The sequence below is a fragment of the Filicampus tigris genome, chromosome 7, assembly GCF_054856515.1.
Source record: "Filicampus tigris isolate MCC_2025a chromosome 7, RoL_Ftig_1.0, whole genome shotgun sequence".
NCBI lineage: Eukaryota > Metazoa > Chordata > Actinopteri > Syngnathiformes > Syngnathidae > Filicampus > Filicampus tigris.
The window spans coordinates 19,328,704-19,350,940 of NC_141223.1; the positions used below are offsets into that span (position 1 = coordinate 19,328,704).

General features: G+C 42.9%; 1 protein-coding gene and 1 non-coding gene across 5 annotated transcripts in view; both read left to right on the plus strand.

The window, feature by feature from the left end:
• stx1a (syntaxin 1A (brain)) overlaps positions 1-22,237 on the plus strand; it is a 69,643-nt gene that overhangs the window by 3,238 nt on the left and 44,168 nt on the right. For all 4 annotated transcript variants that reach the window (XR_015087572.1, XM_086036652.1, XM_086036655.1 and 1 more), the window contains exon 2: positions 9,530-9,607. Coding sequence is in view for 3 of the 4 variants with exons in the window: in XM_086036652.1 (XP_085892778.1) it covers positions 9,530-9,607 (78 nt within the window). In the remaining variant the exon portion in view is untranslated. The remainder of the gene's footprint in view (positions 1-9,529; positions 9,608-22,237) is intronic.
• trnaf-gaa (transfer RNA phenylalanine (anticodon GAA)) lies at positions 16,006-16,078 on the plus strand. The gene has a single exon. It is a non-coding gene; the product is annotated as a tRNA-Phe (tRNA).

Here is a 22,237-nt window from a genome sequence, read left to right on the forward strand (position 1 = left end):
GGTCGACTGCTTAGCACGTCCGGCTCACAGTGCTGTGGTCGTCGGTTCGATCCCCGCCCCGGCCTTCCTGTTCTCCCCCTGACTGCCTGGGTTTTCTCCGGGTATTCCTCCCACATTCCAAAAACATGCATGATAGGTTGATTGGATGCTCTAAATCGCCCCCAGGTGTGATTGTGAGTGTTTGTCTTTGTGTGCCCTGCGATTGGCTGGCAACCAATTCGGGGTGTGCCCCGCCTACTGCCCGAAGACAGCTGGGATAGGCTCCAGCACTGCCCGCGACTCTTGTGAGGATAAGCGGTGTAGATAATGGATGGATGGATATCAGCTAAACTGCTGCTTGTTGTGAAGTACACCATCTAGCACTTGTAATGCCAGTTTTTTACTCGCTACTCAAGACAAAAAATATATAAATAAATAAAAATCAGCCAAGCGACAGCTCGTATATTGAAAGAAGTTGGGTGACTTGGGTAAATCGAGGTACCATAACTGGTGTCCATCTCCTCTACTTGTTCAGGAGTAGCTGTGAAGATGTATAAGTGGACAAAAAATCCAACCTAGATTACCAAAAAATTACACAAATACATTTGGACTTTTTTGTGCAACTCTTATGTGGCTAACCGGCTGTGTTGAACTTAAGTAGTAAAAAAAAAAAAGCGTAACCTTGAGGCTGCGCTTTAAATGCTCTTGCTCAAGCCTAAATATAGTCATAATAATGAAGAACAGCAATCATCAGCATCCACTGGAATCTTTCACTTTCATTGAAATAGTGTGAAAATGTGTTTGCAAGCATGTGTGTGGTAAAGTGGCCATTCTCAATTGGCAGTTAAGCTGTGGATGGAAAGGGAAACAATTTACGGCTGTGCAGTTTTCAGTGGACGATCTTGCTATGAATTGGCCTCCAGGGAGACAATGCTGCTCTGCCAACCCTGCTTGCTTGCTTGCTTGTGTGTGTGCGTGTGTTTGTGTGGTGTAGAGAGGCGTGTCTTGCTGCCTGCCATGCTGCCTCTTCACATTGCTGAAAAGATGCACTAACAGTACCACAGAGACAGACAGAAATAACACCAGCCTTGGTTCGACATATCTATACTGTATAGAAACCAAAAGTGGCACACCTTTAGTACATGCTTGCCATTTAAGGCCTGAATGATCCCTGCCAAACATCCTTTTTTGTAATCGAGTCATTCGGTGAATGGTTTTATACATAAACTATGACTGACGCATCCAATTGGTTTTCAGTTTCCTGTTGTACTATTCGAAAATAGACAACTGACTGACAGAGCTAAGCCATTAGTAACCTAGTGTTTCCCCTAGCTGAGTTCTGTGTGTCTGAAGTGGGGTCAGTTACGTCTCTTCATAATAGCCCTGTGACTGACTAGTAACCAGTTTGATAATAATTCACAGAATATAAAAATCACACATGGGGTGGGGAGGAAGAGACTTGTGTAGTTGTCCTCTTTTAAAATGGTCACATCTGCTTGGTTCCAGGGCGTGGATGCCTTTTTGACCCCTATTGTGGCGACAGCTTATGGTGGGGGTCTGGTCAGAGTCCAAACTAAACTGGATCTTATTCAAAAATGAATCAGCTGGACAGGGGTGCAGGTGCAGGTGCACGCATGCCATTATTCTCAGCACCCATCTGGACACAACGCAAACGTTTACATAGACACGAATGGGAATCAGGCAGGTAGTGTTTAGGGCATGACAATTGTCTACCTCCATACAAACCTTCCTTGCCCTTAGGCCTGCTTGCACACTGAGTGATACAGCCAAAACTGACTGAACCGTTGCACGTAATGCTTAACCATATTTAGAATTATTATGTATATGTGGCCAGGAAGCAAAGCGCGGAGAGTCTCAGACTGTAAATGAGGGCTCTATCATTGCCAATAGCCTCTCAGTATATGGGCACACTCTCTCCTAAATTGTCACCCATCTCCAGTCTTTGTTGCGATCTGTTGCTCCTTTGACATTCCCGCTTTGTTTTTGTAGTTCCACTAAAGATAAAAAAACAAAAAGAAAACTACATAATTGTATGTGGAGCCTCAAAACCCAGGGTAGCGGTTGTTGTGCTCGGCATTAATTGATACCCGCATTTGAGTGGTGTGATGTCTAATAATGGCTGAGGTAGCTCAAGCCAAAAGTCAAACTGGTATTTGGGCTTTCACTTTTCTATCTTCAAGGTACTTGGAGCGCGTTAATATTGTCTTCTCATTCACCTCCTGATGACGCAGCATCAGGAGCAACTAGAGGATCAGTATCTTGCTCAAGGACACTTTGATACGGTCACAAGGGCTCAGGATTTAACCCTTAACCTTCAGGTTGGGAATGAGCTATGACCGCGTGGACTTCTTTGACAAAAGATTATTCCAGTTCTCTTGTAAAATGTGCAAGTCTATGCTTAAATGCAATGAAAGCACAAGAGGAATAGAGACAGCAAAACAGAGAATTTCTTTATTTTAGGCTGGGTGTGATGTCACGTCTTACAGCTCATGACGCTCTGGAAGACAAGATAGGATCAGCCGGCTAATTTAAGTTCTGGTAAAGATACATATATATATATATATATATATATATTTTTTTTTTTCAACTTCGACTTCCTCAATTTCCATCTCATCTTCAAAGTCATTGTTGCACTCATGTTTTTCAAGGACATCCGACTCAAGATAGCCGAGGTAGCTAAATTGAAAGGCCAACTCGATACGTGTTCCCGTTCAGTGATATCCCGGTCACAAACGTCAACAGCTCTTAATGCATTTCTTATCCTTTTGTGATGCAAGAGCCATGCTGCTTTCGAATGATATGACTGCTGTTTCAAAAGCAGCTTTATTGCTCATACACAACAACCAGAGCTGAGCTTGTTGTTTTTGTAGCCACGTGTTTCCTAATCCATGCACGTGTGCCACTGTGGCAGGAAATTGGCTTTTTCAACGCGATTTGCCAGAGGATGCGGCCTCTCCTCCACCGTCGTCCTTCTCGACTTCACTACACACCTGCCTTTACGCCCCGCAGCTGCCAGTCTCCACAACTGAGTCCCCACAATGCGCCGTCACCTGGACTCGCTCCCGCTTGGCCCGTCAGTGGTTTAGTGACAGATGGTGCCGATACTGATGAGATTGTCAGCTTTTATCAGGCCGCTAAAGCCAAAGTTGATGAGCTTATTAGAGATTTCACCGCAGGGATCACCATCCGTCATGCGGTTATCACTCTGGGGCACTTTAAAAACGATTTGTTTATTTATTTTTCCGACGGTATTCACACCGCACCTGGAACAGATCATCCCTCTTCATTTTCTGCTTTCAGAAGAACATGTCATCTATTTCTCATGGCAGCATGATGACTTCCTCCGTTATTGCTCTTTTTTTTTTCTTTTGCCAAAAGGTGATTTATCAGAAGGCTGTCGACTCTACTTTTGTTTCCTCCCTCGTGTGTGCAGCCTTGTTGTCACTGTTAGCTCAGGCGGCTCGCTGTGTATACAGTATTCTCTGTCACCGCATGTTTGGAGCCAGAGTGACACATTAACTAATAGCATGGATGTGACGTGCACACTTTTGAACCCGTGTGTGTGTGGCTTTGGCCTTATCCACACAGACACGGGTATTTTTAGAAAATAGATCGATATGTCTATATGTTTTGGCCTTGCATTTATAGGTTTCTTTAAACCGGAGCTTGGACTCACACCCACAATCTCCATTTGCTATTTGTGTTGACATTAAAGTGGAAGTCAACCCAAACATTTTCTTGACAAGAACATGTTATATGCAGGTCCACTAGTTGGAACATTCTGATTAATATTCTGTTTGTGGGATAATGAATTAAGCAGTAAAAATCCACCCATTTTGGGCCATCTCGCGGGACAGCCATTTTGCCACTTGCTATCCGATTGAAAATTACATGAAAGAGGCTCAGGGCTCAGGTAACGACCAATCAAGGCTCAGCTTCCGAAAACGGGTGAGCGGTGATTGGTCATTACCTGAGCCCTGAGCATTTGTGATGTCATTTTCAGTTGACAGAAGTGACAAAATGGCCGCCCCCTGAGATGGCTAAAAACAGTTGGATTTTGCTGCTTAACTCATATTCTACAAACATAATAGTAATCAGCAGAGATGGGCAGTCCGTCCACCCTCCGGCCCGGCCGGATGCCCATTTTTGGGGCGGTGGGTGGAGGCTGACAATCACATGAGCGTCAATATCAAAAAATCCGAAGTCGTTCAACCCCAGCAAGCCTCGCATGTTGCCATGGCCAGAAACCACCATCCAACACCATGGAATCGTAAGCCCACCGACTGGCATTTGACCAGTGGTGATGAGTAAGCTAGTAATAATGCATTATGCTGGCACAATTATAGCTTTTGTTTTTCATTAAAATCAAGTCTTTTGTTGTTGTTTTTTGCTTCAGCTTTTGATTGATATCACCCGTTTGCTGGTGTTCCTAATATTTTGGGTTGGCGAGCATGCACTTTTAACGGCCACTGCTTTCTTTGCGTTGTTGTTTTTCTTCAGACTTAATTCCTTTTGTCTGGAGTTTCTATCCGTGCTGTCTGATGTCATTGTGTTATTGTTGCACAGACAGTTCTATGGTCATTCATTCTTGGCCACTGAGCAGAATGATGACGGGAAAAGGCAGGGAGAGGGAAGGAGAACAAGTCGCCTTCGCTTCCCTATGATGCGTTCCAGTCGAGCTCCGTAAGAATTTAGCAGCCCCGGCTTCCCTTATGACAGGCGAGCATGCCTGGGAACAGCAGCTAATTGTTTTAATATCCATACCCATCGGCTAATTGCGTGTTAACGAGCCAGAATGAGAATAACCAAGCGCTCCGATGACAGGCTGGCCCCCTGCGGTGGAAGGAGTTATCTTTGCGAGAATTGGCATCTGCTGCCGACGTTTTGAGTTGGTGCCCAGAATTGATTTTCTTTGGGGCTGCCAGTGGTATTCCAAGTTATAATCTAACCTTACATCGTCTGTAGATTGTATTCATGCGGCTTTTTAGATTCCTTTACTTTGCCGACGAGGCCGTTGAAGATCAGGATGGGGTGTGAGAGAGGCAAGGACGATGAAATTGGATCTTTACAGGCACTATACCTCTGCGCCATTCAATGAGAGCAATTGGTAGCCTTGATATGATACCCCACTGTAAAATATAACTACCATCATAATTATGTTGTTACATGCACGTGTCGTATGATGACTACCTCTGTCAATCACAACTGAGAAAAGATAAAGCAAAGGGAACATTAAAATGTCTTCTACATTTATGACACTTAAGAGAAGAGTCTTGTTAGCAGCCCTGGGTATTTGAATGGTTAAATAAATTGCCAAACATAATAAGTAGCCTCAAAAATGTTGAAAAATCACTCTGTTCTCTCAGCTTTCAAACGCTGTGGGCGTGTCCGCCGAATGTGCTGAAACCTGCTGAGCTGTCAACTGTCACTCAAATACCAGTCCTCGAACGGGGCGCTCTAAAGGGGCCGTCCCAGCACTGCCATCTCAAAGCCCTGGTCCATATGCCTGTCTATGCTTGTCTTCAAATATATATCATGTTGTTAGAAAAAGACCAGTCCAGGTTTAACTGGGATAGAATCCACCTCAATCAATGGCCTAATGTAGACAAATGTTCCAGAAAATGGACGGATGGAGATCTTGAGTTGAATAACATTCAATTCTTAAGGAGTGAGGGAATGTTTATATGGTGTTGAGGAGCAGCAAAAAAGGAGAAGGAGGAGGTGCGCACATCCATGCTGTGTGGGCCTGGTGCTCTAATCCTTCTCCAGAGGAGATCAAATCTGGAGGATGGAGAGCGAAAAAACGATTAAGACAGGAGGACTTTGAGGGGGATTGTCAGGGAGAGGACAAACACATACACACACACACGCACACACTGGCTGGATGCTGCTATGCTTGATTTCTTGTGCCACCCACATGATTCTTCCTCATCTTGTACTGTATTTTGCTGCTGAAGCCCCCTCGCTCCAGGCAGGCCTTGTCTCGCATCTTATTCAACTTGGCTCAGATTTGCTCTCTGTGTTTTCTTGAAAAACATACTAGCATGGTTCTCAAAAGTGGGTAGCGGGAAGCGTATTATGAAATTGTAACTTGTAAAATCACAAATACACGCAATACGGCCTTAAAGGCTGAGTAAAATGTTTTCGTTGGATTACTGGAGTCATCATTTTAGTTCTTTCTTGACCAGACAAACAAATATAGTAGTGCCTTTACTGAAGAGTGATCCGTTTCACATGTTTCTTGAGCTACTAGTCATTGCTCGGATTATTATTATTTTTTTGCTTTCACTCGTTTATTGTGAAGTGAGCGGAAACAAACTCCACTCACTTCACAATAAGCAACAGATAGTGAACAAGTCTTTTTTTTTTTTTTTTTAAAAGCGGTTTATTGACACCACTAGTTGAATTTTACTGTCAAACTAAACATAAACCAAAGAGTATTACACGTTGTGTATTGAAAACAACCACACAACTTTGCTTTAGAAATCCCCGCTAGCTTAAAGGAAGGCTTCATTAATTTTACATGTGTGGCTTGATTGAGTAATTAGTTAATTTAGCTTGGAAAAATCTATGCTGTTATATTTCAATTTCGTAGAAACATAATGAATAATAATAAGCCAATGAGACGTAACGTGTGCAAACTCAGTGCTGTAAAATAGACAGATTGGACAACAAGAAAGACACAACCCTGCTAAAAAACAAAAACAAAAACAAAGTCCAACGTTGACACACGTGATGGTTTTCTAGTGACGTCTTTATTGCGGCCAGCCATATTATTTTTTAAATCATTTTTAGTTATTAAAAGCATATGAAAAAAAAATACATTTTTTTTAGACAATATAAAAAATTTTTATTGCTGCAAATGGCGTACATATGTGAAGTCTCCCTTTAATTGCTAAAAACAAGTCAGTGAGGGATTGTGCGAGTGAAAGTTTAGTTGGACTCACCGATGGACACTCTTTTAAAAATAGAGGCGGACCGGCCTATAGACGTTTACTGTTTATTCCCCCCCCGGAAAACAAGGCGAATGACGGACGACGGAAGGGTACCCTCGCTGCAGACTGATGACGAATAACGGACGCTCAATTTTGAGTAAATTTCCCAGCTCTGTGTACCGGTATTCCTTATACTGTATCTTTTGCTTGCCTTCTGCAGAAAACAATTCATTATCTGAATATCTGACTGTGTGTGTGTGTGTGTGTGTGTGCGCGCGCGTGTGTGTGTGTGAGTGGGCAAACATACATAATGAATGCTACTTTTGCTGTGTTATGATATTAAATCTGCTTGCACTCTCCGCGGCTGACACAGATTTGAGTCATGTCTAATGCAGGAGGCGTCTCGCTTTGGCTTGAACGCAAAGACGCAGGAAGCTTGAATATGGAAGCATAAAAGGAGGAAAATGCGTATGAGCGCGTGGAAACATGAAACACACGACTGAAACGCTTTTCCAGTCTACTGAAAATCAATACAAAATCACATAAGTGAAACACTGTCACCCACAACTTCACAAGTTGCTGCTGCTCCAAGCAACTGTCCGTTCCGTCACATAAACATCCATTCCCATACATTAAATGGAAACATTCAAACACACACGATGCATAGGCAACCAGTTCAGGGTGTACCCCGCCTCCTGCTCGAAGACTGCTGGGACCCTTGTGAGGATAAGTGGATTGGATAATGGATGGATGGACATAATGTACTGTATAGATCCATCTATTGACATATGCCTAATCAAATCATCTCTCTGTTCAATTACACATATTGCAAACATCTGTCAAACCGTGAAAAAAAGTTGAGCTCCAGACCTCATAGATTGCCTATGGAAAAATAATGCACAATATGTGTCAGTGGCTTTGTGAGCATGTGTGCTGAGAGCGTGCGGTCAGTAAAGCCAAATACCCGAGGCGGAGTCAGGAGTGCAGCGCTGTGATGTCCTCGTCCAGCCTCTTTGAGGCTCAGCAGGAGCGCCGGCTTCGATGTGGGGGGGGGGGCAGGGTTGTCGGTTAGGGCTTTCCGGGGGCTCCCTGCTCGATCATCCCTCCTCCTCGTCCTCCTTCTCAACACTCAAAGCAAAGGCAGACCAAAGCTGCCTTTTCTCTCAGTGTGGAGGAAGAACACACAACTGCTGCTCAATTCCTCATGGGAGTGTCTAGATGGTCTTCTCCTCTTCCCGCTAATGCTTCTGTTCCAAAAGCAGCTTCTCTTGCAAGCAGCACAGCTCCAAAATAAGGTGGTGGCGATACGGATTTGAGTAACACGACCTGCCTCCAGTCAGAATTGAATCATCAGTTTTAGGACTTGCTCGGCAAAGACTTGATCTACATGATTTTACACAACTGCAGCGAGGCAAGACATTGCGCAATTTGAAAGTCAGCATTATTCATGAAGCGGGCTCCATTGTCGTGACCGATATATATATCGTTTTTTTTATATGAGCAAAAAAAAAGAGTGGGTAGGGAGGTACAGATGATTTTTTTTCCTCAGTCCTAATTGTCCGATGCGGTTTGATTTTTTTTTTTTTTCCTTTTTTGGCGGCACCAAACCAGACTGTGATGGAGGAACACGGGATTGATTGGATGACTGCTGTGTAGAAGTGTCTTAACACTTGCCTGTGGCAGGCCGTGCTTCCTCAGCAGCCTCAGGAAGAACATCCTTTGCTGGGCTTTGTTCAGAATGGAGTTGATGTTGGCATCCCATTTCAGGCCCTGAGAGACTGTGATTCCCAGGAACTTGAAGGTCTCGGCGGTTGACACAGGGCAGGGACAATATGAAGGGCAGCTGTGGCCAAAGGATGCTTCCTGTAGGTCACAATCATCTCTGCAGTCTTGAGGGTGTTCAGCTCCAGGTTGTATTGGGTATTGGTCTGTCGGTATGCAGACTCGTCAACGTCTTTGATGAGGCCGATGACTGTGGTTTCGACTGCAAACTTCAGGAGTTAGATAGCCGGATGCATTGAGGTGCAGCCGTTCATGTAGAGGGAGAAGAGCAGCGGCGAGAGGACGCGTCCTTGAGGGGCGCCAGTGCTGACGGTGCGCGTCGATGATGTTGTCCCCCCCCAGCCTCACCTGTTGTGTCCTGCCTGTCTGGAAGTGGTGGTTCCACTGGCAGATGGCGGGAGACACACTGAGCTGGAGAAGTGTGGAGGAAAGGAGTTCCGGGGTGATGGTGTTGAACGCAGAGCTGAATTCCACAAAAAAGGATCCTCGCGTGGGTCCCTGTGCCATCGAGGTGCTCCATCTTGACTGCGTCATGCACCGAAATGTTTGCCCGGTATGCAAACTGCGGGGGGTCCAGCGATGTTCTTTAGGTGCTTCAGCATGAGGCGTTCAAAGGACTTCATGACCACAGTTGCTAGAGCAACAGGCCTGTTGTCATTTGTTAGTTGAAGGTTCTTGTTTGTAATGACTTGATTGGTGGGGATGTGAGATTCATTCTAAGGTTTCTCCTTTCAACATACACATTTTAGTGAATCACACCTTAATTCAAGTGAGATGAATTTGAACATGGTTTGCGTTATTGTTGTTCACAGGGGAAGGAGACGACGGAGGAGGAAGACGAAGTGGCCGTGGGGATGGACAAAGGATTCATGGATGAATTCTTTGAGCAGGTGATTTTCTTTTTTGTCGTTTTTCACTTTGTCATTTGTCCTTTACACAGTTTTGTCCTATTTTTCCTTTCCTATAAATTCAATAATAACTTGCATTTCATGAACATAATTTCCAACGGCGAACGCAGCGATTCTCGTTGAATCCTTGGCAATCAAAGCAATGTTTCAGATTATTATTTTTTTTCAATAGGATATAACGTGGAGTGAATTCATGCAGTCTAAGCTCAAACTTTGACCATCACCAAACAACAAGCTATTGTATGTTTAATGCTGCACTCCGCAGGATTTTGAGTTTCTAATCGCTAAATGCCACCTGCGGGCGGAAAATGAAATTGCACACTCTCTCTCTTTGCGTGCACGATTTCATGTTCTCGTATGAGCACGACTGAGACTCAACACAGAGGCTGGAATCGTCGTAACAAATGACTATTATGGAAAAAAAAATCATTCATTGCTCAGTGATATACAGCATAATGATGTTTGTATTCCGCTAGCATGCTGTAGCTACAACATGCTCTGGTTACCGAGGAAAATAGGGCGACATTTTGCCTGAATGGAATGTCGCGTAATGGAACGTTTTTTATTCATAACATCATACTTTTCAATTTCAGCTATTATTAGCATTCCATTCATGCTAAATTTTGCCGTCCACTTTCACCCCCTGTTTGGATGGAAAAGTGGGCAAGCTTGAGGTAACTGCTAATTGAAAACAACACAACACATTTCATACCTTTGGAGTAGAAAGAAAGCCATTTTTGCATCGCTTTTCAAGCCAAAGTCCGATCTCAGCACTCTCCACTGCTCAAATGCGAAACTGATGTTTACCCGAGTCCTTGCCCGGCGTCGGTCACTAGCAAGTTTCAATCTTCATTTGTTTACATTGTTTTACATTGTTTTGTTTTCCTTTTGACCTCCACTGAGAAACTGTGTAATAATAATAATAATAATAATAGTTTCTGGTCGCAATCCTGTGTGACAACGACGAGCACGTCCATGACGTCACATCAGAGCAGGAAATTCGAACCCAATTCCAGTCTGAAAATTATTTTCTAGAGGCTTACAAGAATGCCCATTGCGAACAGCATAACAGTGTTAATCTGCTATTCATAAGATGTGTGAGTCATAAATGGCCAAATGAAAAGGCTATTGTAAAGACATTTCGGGGCAAAATCCTACAGAGTGCACCTTTAAGGTACCTTACCCTTGTAAAATAAAAATCATCTTCGAAAGTATAACTAATTTGAAGACGCTTGACAATCACATAATGGAGAGTTTGCAGAACGATACTGTCACCAAGTCGCGGTTTATAAATCTTGCTAGCATTGAAATGTGTTTTTTAGTACAGTACAACACAATTGTATTCACGTCACCATCTGCTTGGTAAAATCATGTCCCAGATTTTAATCTCAACTCTGGCCATCCTGTGCTTAGTCTGCATTGCACTGATACTGATACTGATACCGGTGTCAGTGCCGATACTGTACGTCTGTCTGTATGGTGCTCGCTCTTATAAAAATGCACCAATACCGCACACCGATACCACTTCACCAGCCTGACATATACATACGTTCCGGGTAAGAGCCATTTCAGCTGTGATGAGCAATGTGATACTTCAAGGTAAACACAGGTTACAACATTTTTAGCTGACTTCAAATTATGCTCCTCTCGGGTGGCGAAGGAGGCGGCCCCGTGAGCCACCTGGCAAGCACTTAATTTCGAGCTCCGTAGCGCGGCATGTACAGTATATCAGTTGTCCTGTTATAGTTTCATTTTATAACTTGTGGTGCGCTCAAGTAGCAGTATTTCTTTTGACTCACTTTATTTTTAAGTGAGTACACAGAGGTAACATGCACAATCCGACTTGTGTTTATGCACCAGACTGGATCTATGTAGCACCTTTCACTGAGAGGCCTCCGGAGCATCATTGTAGAATACACTCGTTCATTCATAAAATACAGAATCGTGTCATTTTACAGGTAATACAATACAGCCTATAAATCAAATATAAAATACATACATTACAGTAGCTAATTGTTTTGCTCACACTGCACAGATCAACCAGACAGTTGGGACCCTTGCATGCTGTGAGGACTATTTGACTTTGGCGGTCTCACCATAGTAACTTGTAAATAGCCTTCACGTCTGTAATCAACCTTGTGCCTTTCTCCTTTCATGGCGACACTTGGTATGATTTATTGTAATCGGCCTTGTTGCTGGTGGATTATTTGATTTGATTTCCAAGTGATTATTGATTGGTCAATAGCAGCATCGTCGGCTTCAGCAGTTCCTCCTTCCACATGACAGTAAGTGCATGTAAAGTATGTTTGCATCCGGGAGTGTTTTTTCTTGTGTCGTGCATGCGTGTCATGAACATGAATTGAACGTTGCAATGGCTTCAGAAATGGGGTTTAGGGCATTGGGGGAGCAGCTCATTCCGGTATAAAATCACATCTCCTCTCCGGAGGGACATGAAACCTGCCGTGACTCATCAGTCGCGTACAGGATGATTTCATTGTGCGCCATTTTTCTCTGAGACCTACTGTAAGTTGTGCTCTGTAATCTCTTTTTAATGGCTGGCTATATGCGATTCCCACTGTGAACAGGCAGCGCAAATTCAACTCAAACAAGACAGATTAAGAAGCTTTTACTGTGTTATTAGTTCACTATGTCATCTTTTCCCAAGCCCTGTTTCTGCTGTATTGTATTTTAGATGCCATCCCTTCAATTAGAGTATAAAGGGGACATACTGCAATGGACTTGAATTGCTTGTATACAATTAGTTGGGCCTCTGGAAGTCCCGCACACCGATGCAGTGATAAATTAAAGGAACATTGTGTAGAATGTAGTGCCATCTAGCGGTGAACTCATCGAATGCAATGACCTAAGTACCATGCGCGTGCATTTTGAAGCCCACGCACTGTGGTGCTTCAGAGAGACCCCACGTCGCAAGCCGACCACCATTTTCTTCATAAGAGGTGCAGGCCAAATGTTATCACAAACGACTTCTAGTATTACCTCAAGTGATGAAGTAAGTGCATTGCATTTGTTACACTTGCTGTTGTGTTGCCGCTGAGTAACTATGTTCGCTAAATTTGTCTCCTTCGGGTATCCGTAGCAAAAAGATGGCAGCCAAACATGGCAGCCTACTATAGGGGAGGTGCACCCCATGTAATATAATTACAGATTATTTCACATACGATTACATGAAAATAACTACGTTGATGTTAAACAGCATATTTTTTGCATGTTATTGAAATTACTAATGTTTTTTTCAAATGAATGAGCATTGACAAATCAAAACATCCTACACACTGTCCTTTCAAACAATGATAATAATGATGTTTTTCCTATATCGCTTTACAAGGAACTGAAGAACATTTTCAAATAGGGCTGGGCTATTCATCGAAATTGAATCGTAATTTCAATTTTGGCTTCTCACGAATTTAAAAACATTTACAGAAAAGCAACTATTATGAACACTGGCGAGGTTGGGGGTGCCGCGGCACAGTCGAAAGCGTCTCGCAGCCCGGTACCGGGGTAAAGTGACTTTCTTAAGGGCCCACCGAGAATGCTCCACCCCCTCTGTGCTGATACCTATGCTCCGCCCCTGCCTGAGTTTGCAGGTTAACACAGTAAATCCCTAAACTTTTAAAAATAAAAATAAAACAACAAAATAAGACACAAATAAATAAAAAGATAAGGCAGATGCTTATTCACTGCTTGAATGTGTTCAAAACTACAAGGCAAGTGCTGAATTTTGCCTGATATTTTCCAAGGTCATTTTGTAAACAAAACAAAAAGACAAAGCTCAAAAAGAGCAGTGTTCAAGAATAAACTGTTTAACTCTCAGGAATGGCCGGGCATGCGGCTATATTGGTCGTTTTGAGGAGTGGACTTTTAGTAGGTGACTAAATACTAAGTTTTGAAACGGATGAATAATTGTTTTATTAATCGTGATTTCAATATCATTCAAAATAATCACGATTATATTTTTTTCCATAATGTCCCAGCCCTACTTCCAAGTAAACATTTGGTTCTCTGCCTATTTCTGAAAATGTCACCAGTACTACCGTACCAGGCCGCGGTCTGGTGATTGGGCATTGTGTCTATAAAGGTTTTGAACTTTGAAGTTATGAAATCCCCATTGCAAAGGCAGCTACAAAGGTGGTTGTCCATGCCTGGTTGGGAAACATGAAAGCACATGGGACAATAAATACTTGAATTTTCAAAGCCACAGTGTCATCTGCAGGTGCCTCCATCACAAAACAAGCCAAAAAAAACATGTGCACAATTTAATGGGCCCCTTTAATCATACATGACTGCAAACAGAAATAGATTTTGGTTTTGAGGTTGTTCATGCCAGTATCAGGTCATGCAAACTGAGTGTGTGTGAGGATTGTGTGTTTGTAGGTGTGTGCGTGTGTGTCACGTGAACAGAGTCACCAGAGGCATTGTCTGACCTTTGTGCTTTAAGTGCTAACATGCATGCACAACGTTCAGTCAGTCACTGGACATTTTGTTAGGAACACCTGCACATTGACACTGTATGCCAGATGTCTTAAATTAAGAATGCGTCTATTATTGGGGTTTTCAGTGTAATATATGACACTGAATCATGCTAAGAGGTGTTTCTAATATTTAGTCCTCTGCAGGTAGTTAAAGAAATTCTGTCCTTGCACAAAACATATTTTTAATGTTGGTGTTGCGTGAGGCTGACTTACAAAACATGTTGCATTGCAGCGTGTGACTCCAAACACAGCATGTGAGCGTACAAACGGACAACAAGGCAAGCAATCTGCCCGCCTTTGGAAGCGCCTAACGCCAAATTGCTGTTTCCCAACTCATGCATTCCGTATGAGGGAGGATTGAGGGATGACAAACAAGAGAAACAACGCACAATAACACACTCATCTTGCATCTTCAAAGCAGCTGTAATCTGTATTGAGTGCTTATTGACAGCAGCGAGATATAACAGGCAGTCATATTTTCTTTATGCTAAGCAATGAATGACTAATATTACTGCCCTACTCAGTAGCCAAGAGAGGAGCTGAGTCTCAAGTACGTTATACCACTGTTTGTGGAATATGAGTTAAGCAACAAAATCTATCCGTTTTTAGCCATCTCTGGGGGCGGCCATTTTGTTACTTCTGTCGACTGAAAATGACATCACACACCCTCAGGGCTTGGATAACGACCAACATATCTCAGCTTCAGAAAACAGGTGAGCCGATTGGTCGTTATCTGAGCCCTTGAGGATCTGTGATGTAATTTTCAGTCGACAGAAGTGACGAAATGGCCGCCCCCTGAGATGGCTAAACGGGTGGATTTTGCTGCTTAACTCATATTTTATATTAATCATATTGCCTTGTTAGAACATATTCTTGAAAAAAATATGTTTGCGTTGACTCGGGGCATCTGATTGTCTGATTGATGTAGCGAACACTCTCATAACATCGGACCTCGTCAGGAGGCGTCTGGTGGGCGTTTCAGCATGTGGGAATCGGCGTCGTGAGTCGTGACATTTGGTCACTCTGATTGGCTGTTAGCTAACGAATCAGCGCACGGGGCACGAACGGGAAGTGACAAATGCGGATAAACAGATAAACAGCCTTTGCTGCCTTAATCTTCTTACAAGTACGAGAGCGAGGGTTGACAATTCAAGTATTTCCCGATACTGTGTCAAGAACGTGAGGGTTTACTTCACGTGGGAGTTCATCGTGAGCGAAAATATATTGTTTACGTTCTGGATGGATTTTTCTAACCATGAGGAATAGTGACCACCACCGCCGATGGTATGGAGGGCTATTACATCTCACGCATGCGCGGAAGGTACTTAATAGTCAGCGTTGCTGTCTGTCGTTGCGATGTATTTTTCGTACGTGGCGTGCCGATAGTCTGCCCGGCGCCACAGGGGATAAGCGTTGGTCACAGTTGGCCAACGTCGGCTTGGTCTCTCAGCCTTTACATTGATAGCTTAAACATTAGATAGTGCTTGTTTTTGACTACCAAGTTCCACAAGGTGGGGGCAAAGGTATCACAATCCACTGTTCGAAGAAGATTTAAAGAGAAGAAATATACTGTACCGTATTTTCCTGACTATAAGTGGCACCAGCCATAAAATGCATAATAAAGAAAGAAAAACATACATAAGTCGCACTGGAGTATAAGTCGCATTTTTTGGGGGAAATTAATTTGATAAAATCCAACACCAAGAACAGACGTGTCATTTAAAATTTAAATGACGAACAATTTAAAATAAAAATAGAATAGAGGCAACAACAGGCTGAACGGTATGCTTACATTACATTACACAACGCCCCAACTCCCCCCCAGGGCCGGGCCGCGGTGGTTTTTGCCAGTTTTGTTACCCTAGTTGATTTTGTACAACAAAGAGCAGTGCCGAAATAGCTCAGTTGGGAGAGCGTTAGACTGAAGATCTGAAGGTCCCTGGTTCAATCCCGGGTTTCGGCACTGTACAGCTTACATAGTCCTTTACCCTTTCGGTTTACCTAGAACTTAAACAGGTTTTTCGGCAATTCATTAGACAGTTGATAATGATTGTTGTTGAGTGGTTTTTGCCAGTTTCGTTACCCTTTTGTACAACAAGGAGCAGTGCCGAAATAATTCAGTCGGGAGAGCTTTAGACTGGAGGCACGGTGGTCGACTGGTGAGCACGTCCGCCTCACAGTTCAGAGGTCGTGGGTTCGATCCCGGCTCTGACCTACCTGTGTGGAGTTTGCATGTTCCTCCCACATTCCAAATACATGCATGGTAGGTTGTTTGGACACTCTAAATTGCCCCCAGGTGTGATTGTGAATACGGATGTTTGTTTGTCTGCGTGTGCTCTGCGATTGGCTGGCAACCAATTCAGAGTGTCCCCCGCCTAATGCCTGAAGACAGCTGGGATAGGCTCCAGTACTCCCCGCGGCCCTTGTGAGGATAAGCGGTGTAGATGATGGATGGATGGATATATCAAGTATGATAAAATAGATTGCTATTTTTCTCATTAAAACATTACAAAAAATTGGGGTTGTTTTAATTTTTTTATCACACTTTAATTGAAAAATATATTTCAATATATTAGATATTTACCAGTATCTGGGCAGTACTTAGTGGTTTAAAAAAAAAAAAAAAAAAAAAGTTCATACATGCACACACGCATTTCATACACAACATAATTCAGTATGCTTTGTATGCTGTAATTAAAAGGACAACATTTAAAAGCAGTTACAAACAAAGTTAAAGACATTGAAAAGCAATGTAGAGTAAAAAAGGTTTATTAAAATTTAAATAATTACAAAGACCTTAACCATCGGTAAGAGAAAAAGGCACAGTTTTTAAGCTGGATTTAAAAGCATTTGCACTTTACTGGTATGTTGGGAATCGTTATTCATTCATATTATTCACTCTGATAATAAAGAATACCAGCAAATGGAGAAAAACTACGTTTGTAATTTGTAATTTTGGGGGGGGCGTATTATACACGGGTGAAGTTTATTGTGTTATTCACATTTACGGTACATGACTGCTGTCTGAACTTGGGTTACAAAATATAACATTTTTACCATGTGCCTATTTTTTTTTTCCATTGGAACAACCGTGATAAATGCTGCAATCAAGATTAAATGGTGCCATTTTTTAGTCCCCTCACATTTCTTTTCTACCTTTTCTGCTCCTCTGACGGATGGCCTGTAAATTGAAATGTTCATCTTGCTATCTGACTGGAATTTCACTTTCAGTATAAAGTTGCCTTTCTTTAAGTGAGAAGGCAGGTCGCCACTGAGCGTCAGACTTTTTCTAATGATAGTGATGTAGAAGAATGAGGCCCGGCGCAATTAGACGTGAGGAAGAGGTAATAACGGCAGGCAGTGATGTAGACGAGATTGAAGGTCACGGTGGCGGAAAGAGTGTCATCCAGCATCTCACCCTGATTGTGTGTGTTAAGCTTGAAGTGGTGGGCCAAAGAAGATTACTGCAGCCCTGACAATGCCATCAATGTATGTATTTTAGATGATGTAATCTTTTTTTGTTAAGTCGCCAATCTTTTCAGAAAAGACATTTTGTGCTCATATGCGATGTCGCTTGACTTGAGTGTAACCTGTTTACGACATCCACCTAATCGGGTTACATGTTATGACAGGGTTGGGCAATTCAGGCCCTCGAGGGCCAGTGTCCTGCCTGTTTTCCATCCCACCCTGCTGGAACACACCTGATTCAAATGATCTTATAACAGCAAGGTCTGCAGAAGCAGAAGCTGGATAACGATCCTGATCATTTGAATCAGGTGGGTTGCACCAGGGTGACATAGAAAACATGCAGGATACCGGCCCTCGAGGGCCGGAATTGCCCACCCCTGTGTTATGTGGTAGCTGACGCATCAAAGTATTAACTTGGCACATTTAGTTTTTCTGCCAAAATGGCGTCATTTACATTTGGCACAGTGCACTGTGGGATGTGTGACGTCAACGTCAGCAAGACTGTACAGTGTCTCAAGTTTGCACTCAAAAGTCAAAGAAAAAAAATGACAGGGAAAATGATGACTAGTATCTAAAAAAAATCAAAAGTCAGATCACTCCTAAATCTCAGCAGTCAAACACGCAATATGGAAATACCCAGAGGTGGGCATTTTACAAAAAATTCTCTGTCTGTTTATCAACTTTTGTCTGCAGCCTGGGTACCCTTCCGCCGTCCCCTCTATCTGCCATTTTGTCAAGCCAAACCAAATAGTAATCGCCTGTAGGTCGGTCCGACTATCATTTAAAACGGGATTCCTTTCGCGTTTCCGTTGACCAACTTCTGACAATATACAACAATAATCATCCCCAAAGATGTACATTGTAAAATAAACATCCATCCATCCTCTGTTGCATAAAAATAAAAAAAAGAATCTGTGAAATAGTGGGATATCGAACCTGGAACCCGCCATGGCGGGGGGTTTGCTCTACTTAGAAAAATGATCACTATAAACCACAGCGTTCCACAAAATAGTGCGGATTTACGGAAGGGACAAGGAGATAGGGTTCACGAAAAAAAATCTGCAATAAAGTGGGCTGCGGTAGATCGACCAAGATTTAGCGAGGGACCACTGTACTGTATATTCAGCTGAAGCTCTTATGCACCTAATTAAAGGTGTGTGCTTGTTTAACGGCTGCACTAGAGCGTTGCTATTTGTCTATCAACCGACATCATTATTCAGCGCTCCCCTTGATGTATAGAATGTGCGTAACGCGGTATTTCTTGCCCCTTTTAGTGAGGCAAATCGGTCCAGGGCGCCTGATGACTTGAAGCGAAGCTGACAGGGAGCACAGATGTTGGCTATAATGAATTCTTCACCCTCTTTGCTATCATTCACCAGCAGGCGAGGCACCCGACACAGGCGGCGCTCGCTGCACCACGCTTACATGTAGCGCGCTACATGTTGTGTGTTGACTCCACAGTTATGACAGCGCCATTGCCAGAGCTGGTCATTTTACTAAAGTCCGTTTATCGCCTTCCGCCTGCAGCCGGCGTAACCTTTGTCCGTCTACGGTCTATCCACCTTTTTGTCTGGCCGGAAAAAATTGTAACCGCCGATAGGCTGGTCCGACTATCATTTTTAAACGGGCTTCCGTTTGCGTGTCCGTCTACAAAATTTGACCAACTTCTACTCTCTCCCCCATTGAAGCCACTTACTTGTCAAGTCAGCAAAAGTATTGGAACATACATTATTAAATTGACTTCAGGTGAATAACATTTAATATTTGGTGGAATAACGTTATTTGCAATGAATGCATCAAGCCTGCGAGCCATTGACTTTACCAGACTGCATTCTTCATTTGAAATACTTTTCCAGGCCTTTATTAGAGTCTCTTTCAGTTCTTGTTGGTTTCTGGGGGTTTCTTCATTCTGTCTACTCTTAAGGAGGTAAAAATGCATGCTCTATTGGGTTTAGGTCCTGTGATTAACAAAGTTAATCCAAGACCTTGCACTTTTCACCCTGATGAAGTCCTGTGCAGTTTTGATCATTATCTTGTTGCGCGATTAAGATCATCCTCATTAGTTTGGATGCATTATTCTGTAAATTACCATTCAACATGGTTTTGTAGGATTCAGAATTCATTCTGCTGCTACCATCATGATTCACATAATCAACAAAGACTAGTAAAACCACTCCAGTAGCAGCCATGTAAGACCAAGACATGACATTACATGACAAATGAGCTTATGTGTTTTTCATCATAAGCAGATCCTTTCTTTCTCCGTACTTTGGCCTTCCATCACTTAGAGGTTTGTCTTGGGCTCATCATTCCATAAAACATTGTTCCAAAATATTTGTGACTCATCTCTGAGTGTTTTGCATCTTATGATATGTCATGTACCGTATTTTCCAGACTATAAATCGCGATTTTTTCATAGTTTGGCCAGGGGTGCGACTTATACTCTGGAGCGACTTATGTGTGAAAGTATTAACACATTATTACCGGTATATCCTTTCACATGTTATTCTCACACTAAACCGCAAGAGGGTGCTCTAGACTAAGCATCCGGATGGCTTTTTTAGAGCAGTGGTCCCCAACCTTTTTTCTGCCACGGACGTGTTCATACAAGTCTATACCGTTCGCGGCCCGGCCCTGTAACTATTCACCATCAGGTGGTGGGGCGGGAGCGGGGTTTACAGAGTGGTGCCCAATACGCCTATTTGTTTTACACATTTGCTAGCTTAATATTAGCGTTACGCGACGGAGACAACTTGGCTTCCGGAGGGGAGAGTTGGGGCGTTGTGTAATGTAATGTAAGCATACCGTTCAGCCTGTTGTTCAGCGTGACATATATGTTTTGTCCTTCTTTATTATGCATTTTATGGCTGGTGTGACTTGTACTCCAGAGTGACTTATAGTCTGGAAAATACGGTACAGTATATTTCTTCTCTTGAAGTCTTTTTCGAAAAGTGGATTGCGATACCTTTACTCCTGCCCTGTGGAGCTTGGCAGTCAAAAACAAGCACTATCTAATATTTAAGCCATCAATGTAAAGGCCGAGATAGACCAATCCGACGTTGGCGAACTGTGACCGATGCTTACCCCCTGTGGCGTCTGGCCGGCCTTCGGCTCATCACGCTGGAAAAATACACCTCAACGACAGACAGCAACGCTGACCATTAAAGTACCTTCTACGCATGCGTGAGATGTAATAGCCCTTCATACCATCGGCGGCGGTAGTCACTATTCCTCATGGTTAGAAAAAGCCAACTGGAAAGCTATTGACCGAGGGCAATGTAAACAATGCATGCAGCTATATTCTTCGCTCACGATGAACTCCCACGCGAAGTAAACCGTCACGTTCTTGACACAGTATCGTGAAATACTTGAATTGTCAACCCTCACTCTTGTACTTTTAGGAAGATTAAGGCAGCAAAGGCGTGCTCACTGTTTATTTGCATTTGTCACTTCCCGTTCGGACACCGTGCGCTCGCCAATAGCCGATCAGAGTGACCAAATGTCACGACTCACAACGCCGATTCAACATGCTGAAACGCCCACCTCAAGACGGTGTTCGCTACACCAATCAGACGGCGCAATCAGACGCCCCAACACTTACCGACGCCCGGCGTCGGATTGGTGTATCTAGGCCTTAAAAGGCAACACCTGAGCAACAGGAAACACCCATCAGTCGCATGTTCCGATACTTCTGCTCGCTTGAAAAGTGGTTGGCCTCAAACAAAAGATCCTCTGTCCTGACTTATTTAACACATCTAGATTTAAATAATAGGAAATAAAAGCTGCATTTCTGAACTATTCATCTTTTGATTTGAAATCCAAATGTCTTGAGTATACAAGGAAAACAAAGGACTGACCTTGTCATTCCGATACTTTTGGAGGGGACTATATGATGCAGAATGTTGAAGTGCATGGCTTTCTTTGCTGGAACAGTTGTTCTGTGCAACAGAGGAGTTTGATATTCCTCTGTGGTTGTTTGCATTGTGATATCTATTGAATATGCAGCTGTACAGAGAAAGTTTTGTGGGGTGACACACAGAAAGAATGTAGAGTATAGTAGAATAGCACAGAAGGACGATCAAATAAAATGACACTCATAGTATGACAATAGCCACTCAGCTGAGCATTTTTTGCTGGTGACCTTAACTTTCACGGAAGCACCTTGATCCAAGTAAATTTTTTTCAAATCTTGAAAATTTGAGAAAAATCATTAAAAAAGGTTAATTGATTTGAAGCTTATTTGGCATCGCAACGTTTTGGTGATTTTGTCAATATATTCTTGACACAATGACCCCAAATATGTCCTTTTGCTTGAAAATGTACTACTGTGTTAATTGACAAATCAGTGTGCAACAAATCACATCAAGCCGTATGTCATATTAAAACCCTTGATAAGGGATTTCCAAAGCTGTAGCTAGCTATTTTGTCAATATACTCACAAATGTTGCCACAATGACCAAAAACAGGTATTTGTGTTTGAACATGTAAAATAAAAATGTCTATAAAAAAAAAAGCAATGTGCGACAATGCGACAAACCAAATCAAGTCATATGTCATATTAGAGGCCGGGATGAAGGATTTCCAGATCTATAGTTAATTTCTCAAATAGGCATGCTACTACACCAACCAAAAACATGTTTTCTGTCCACACATG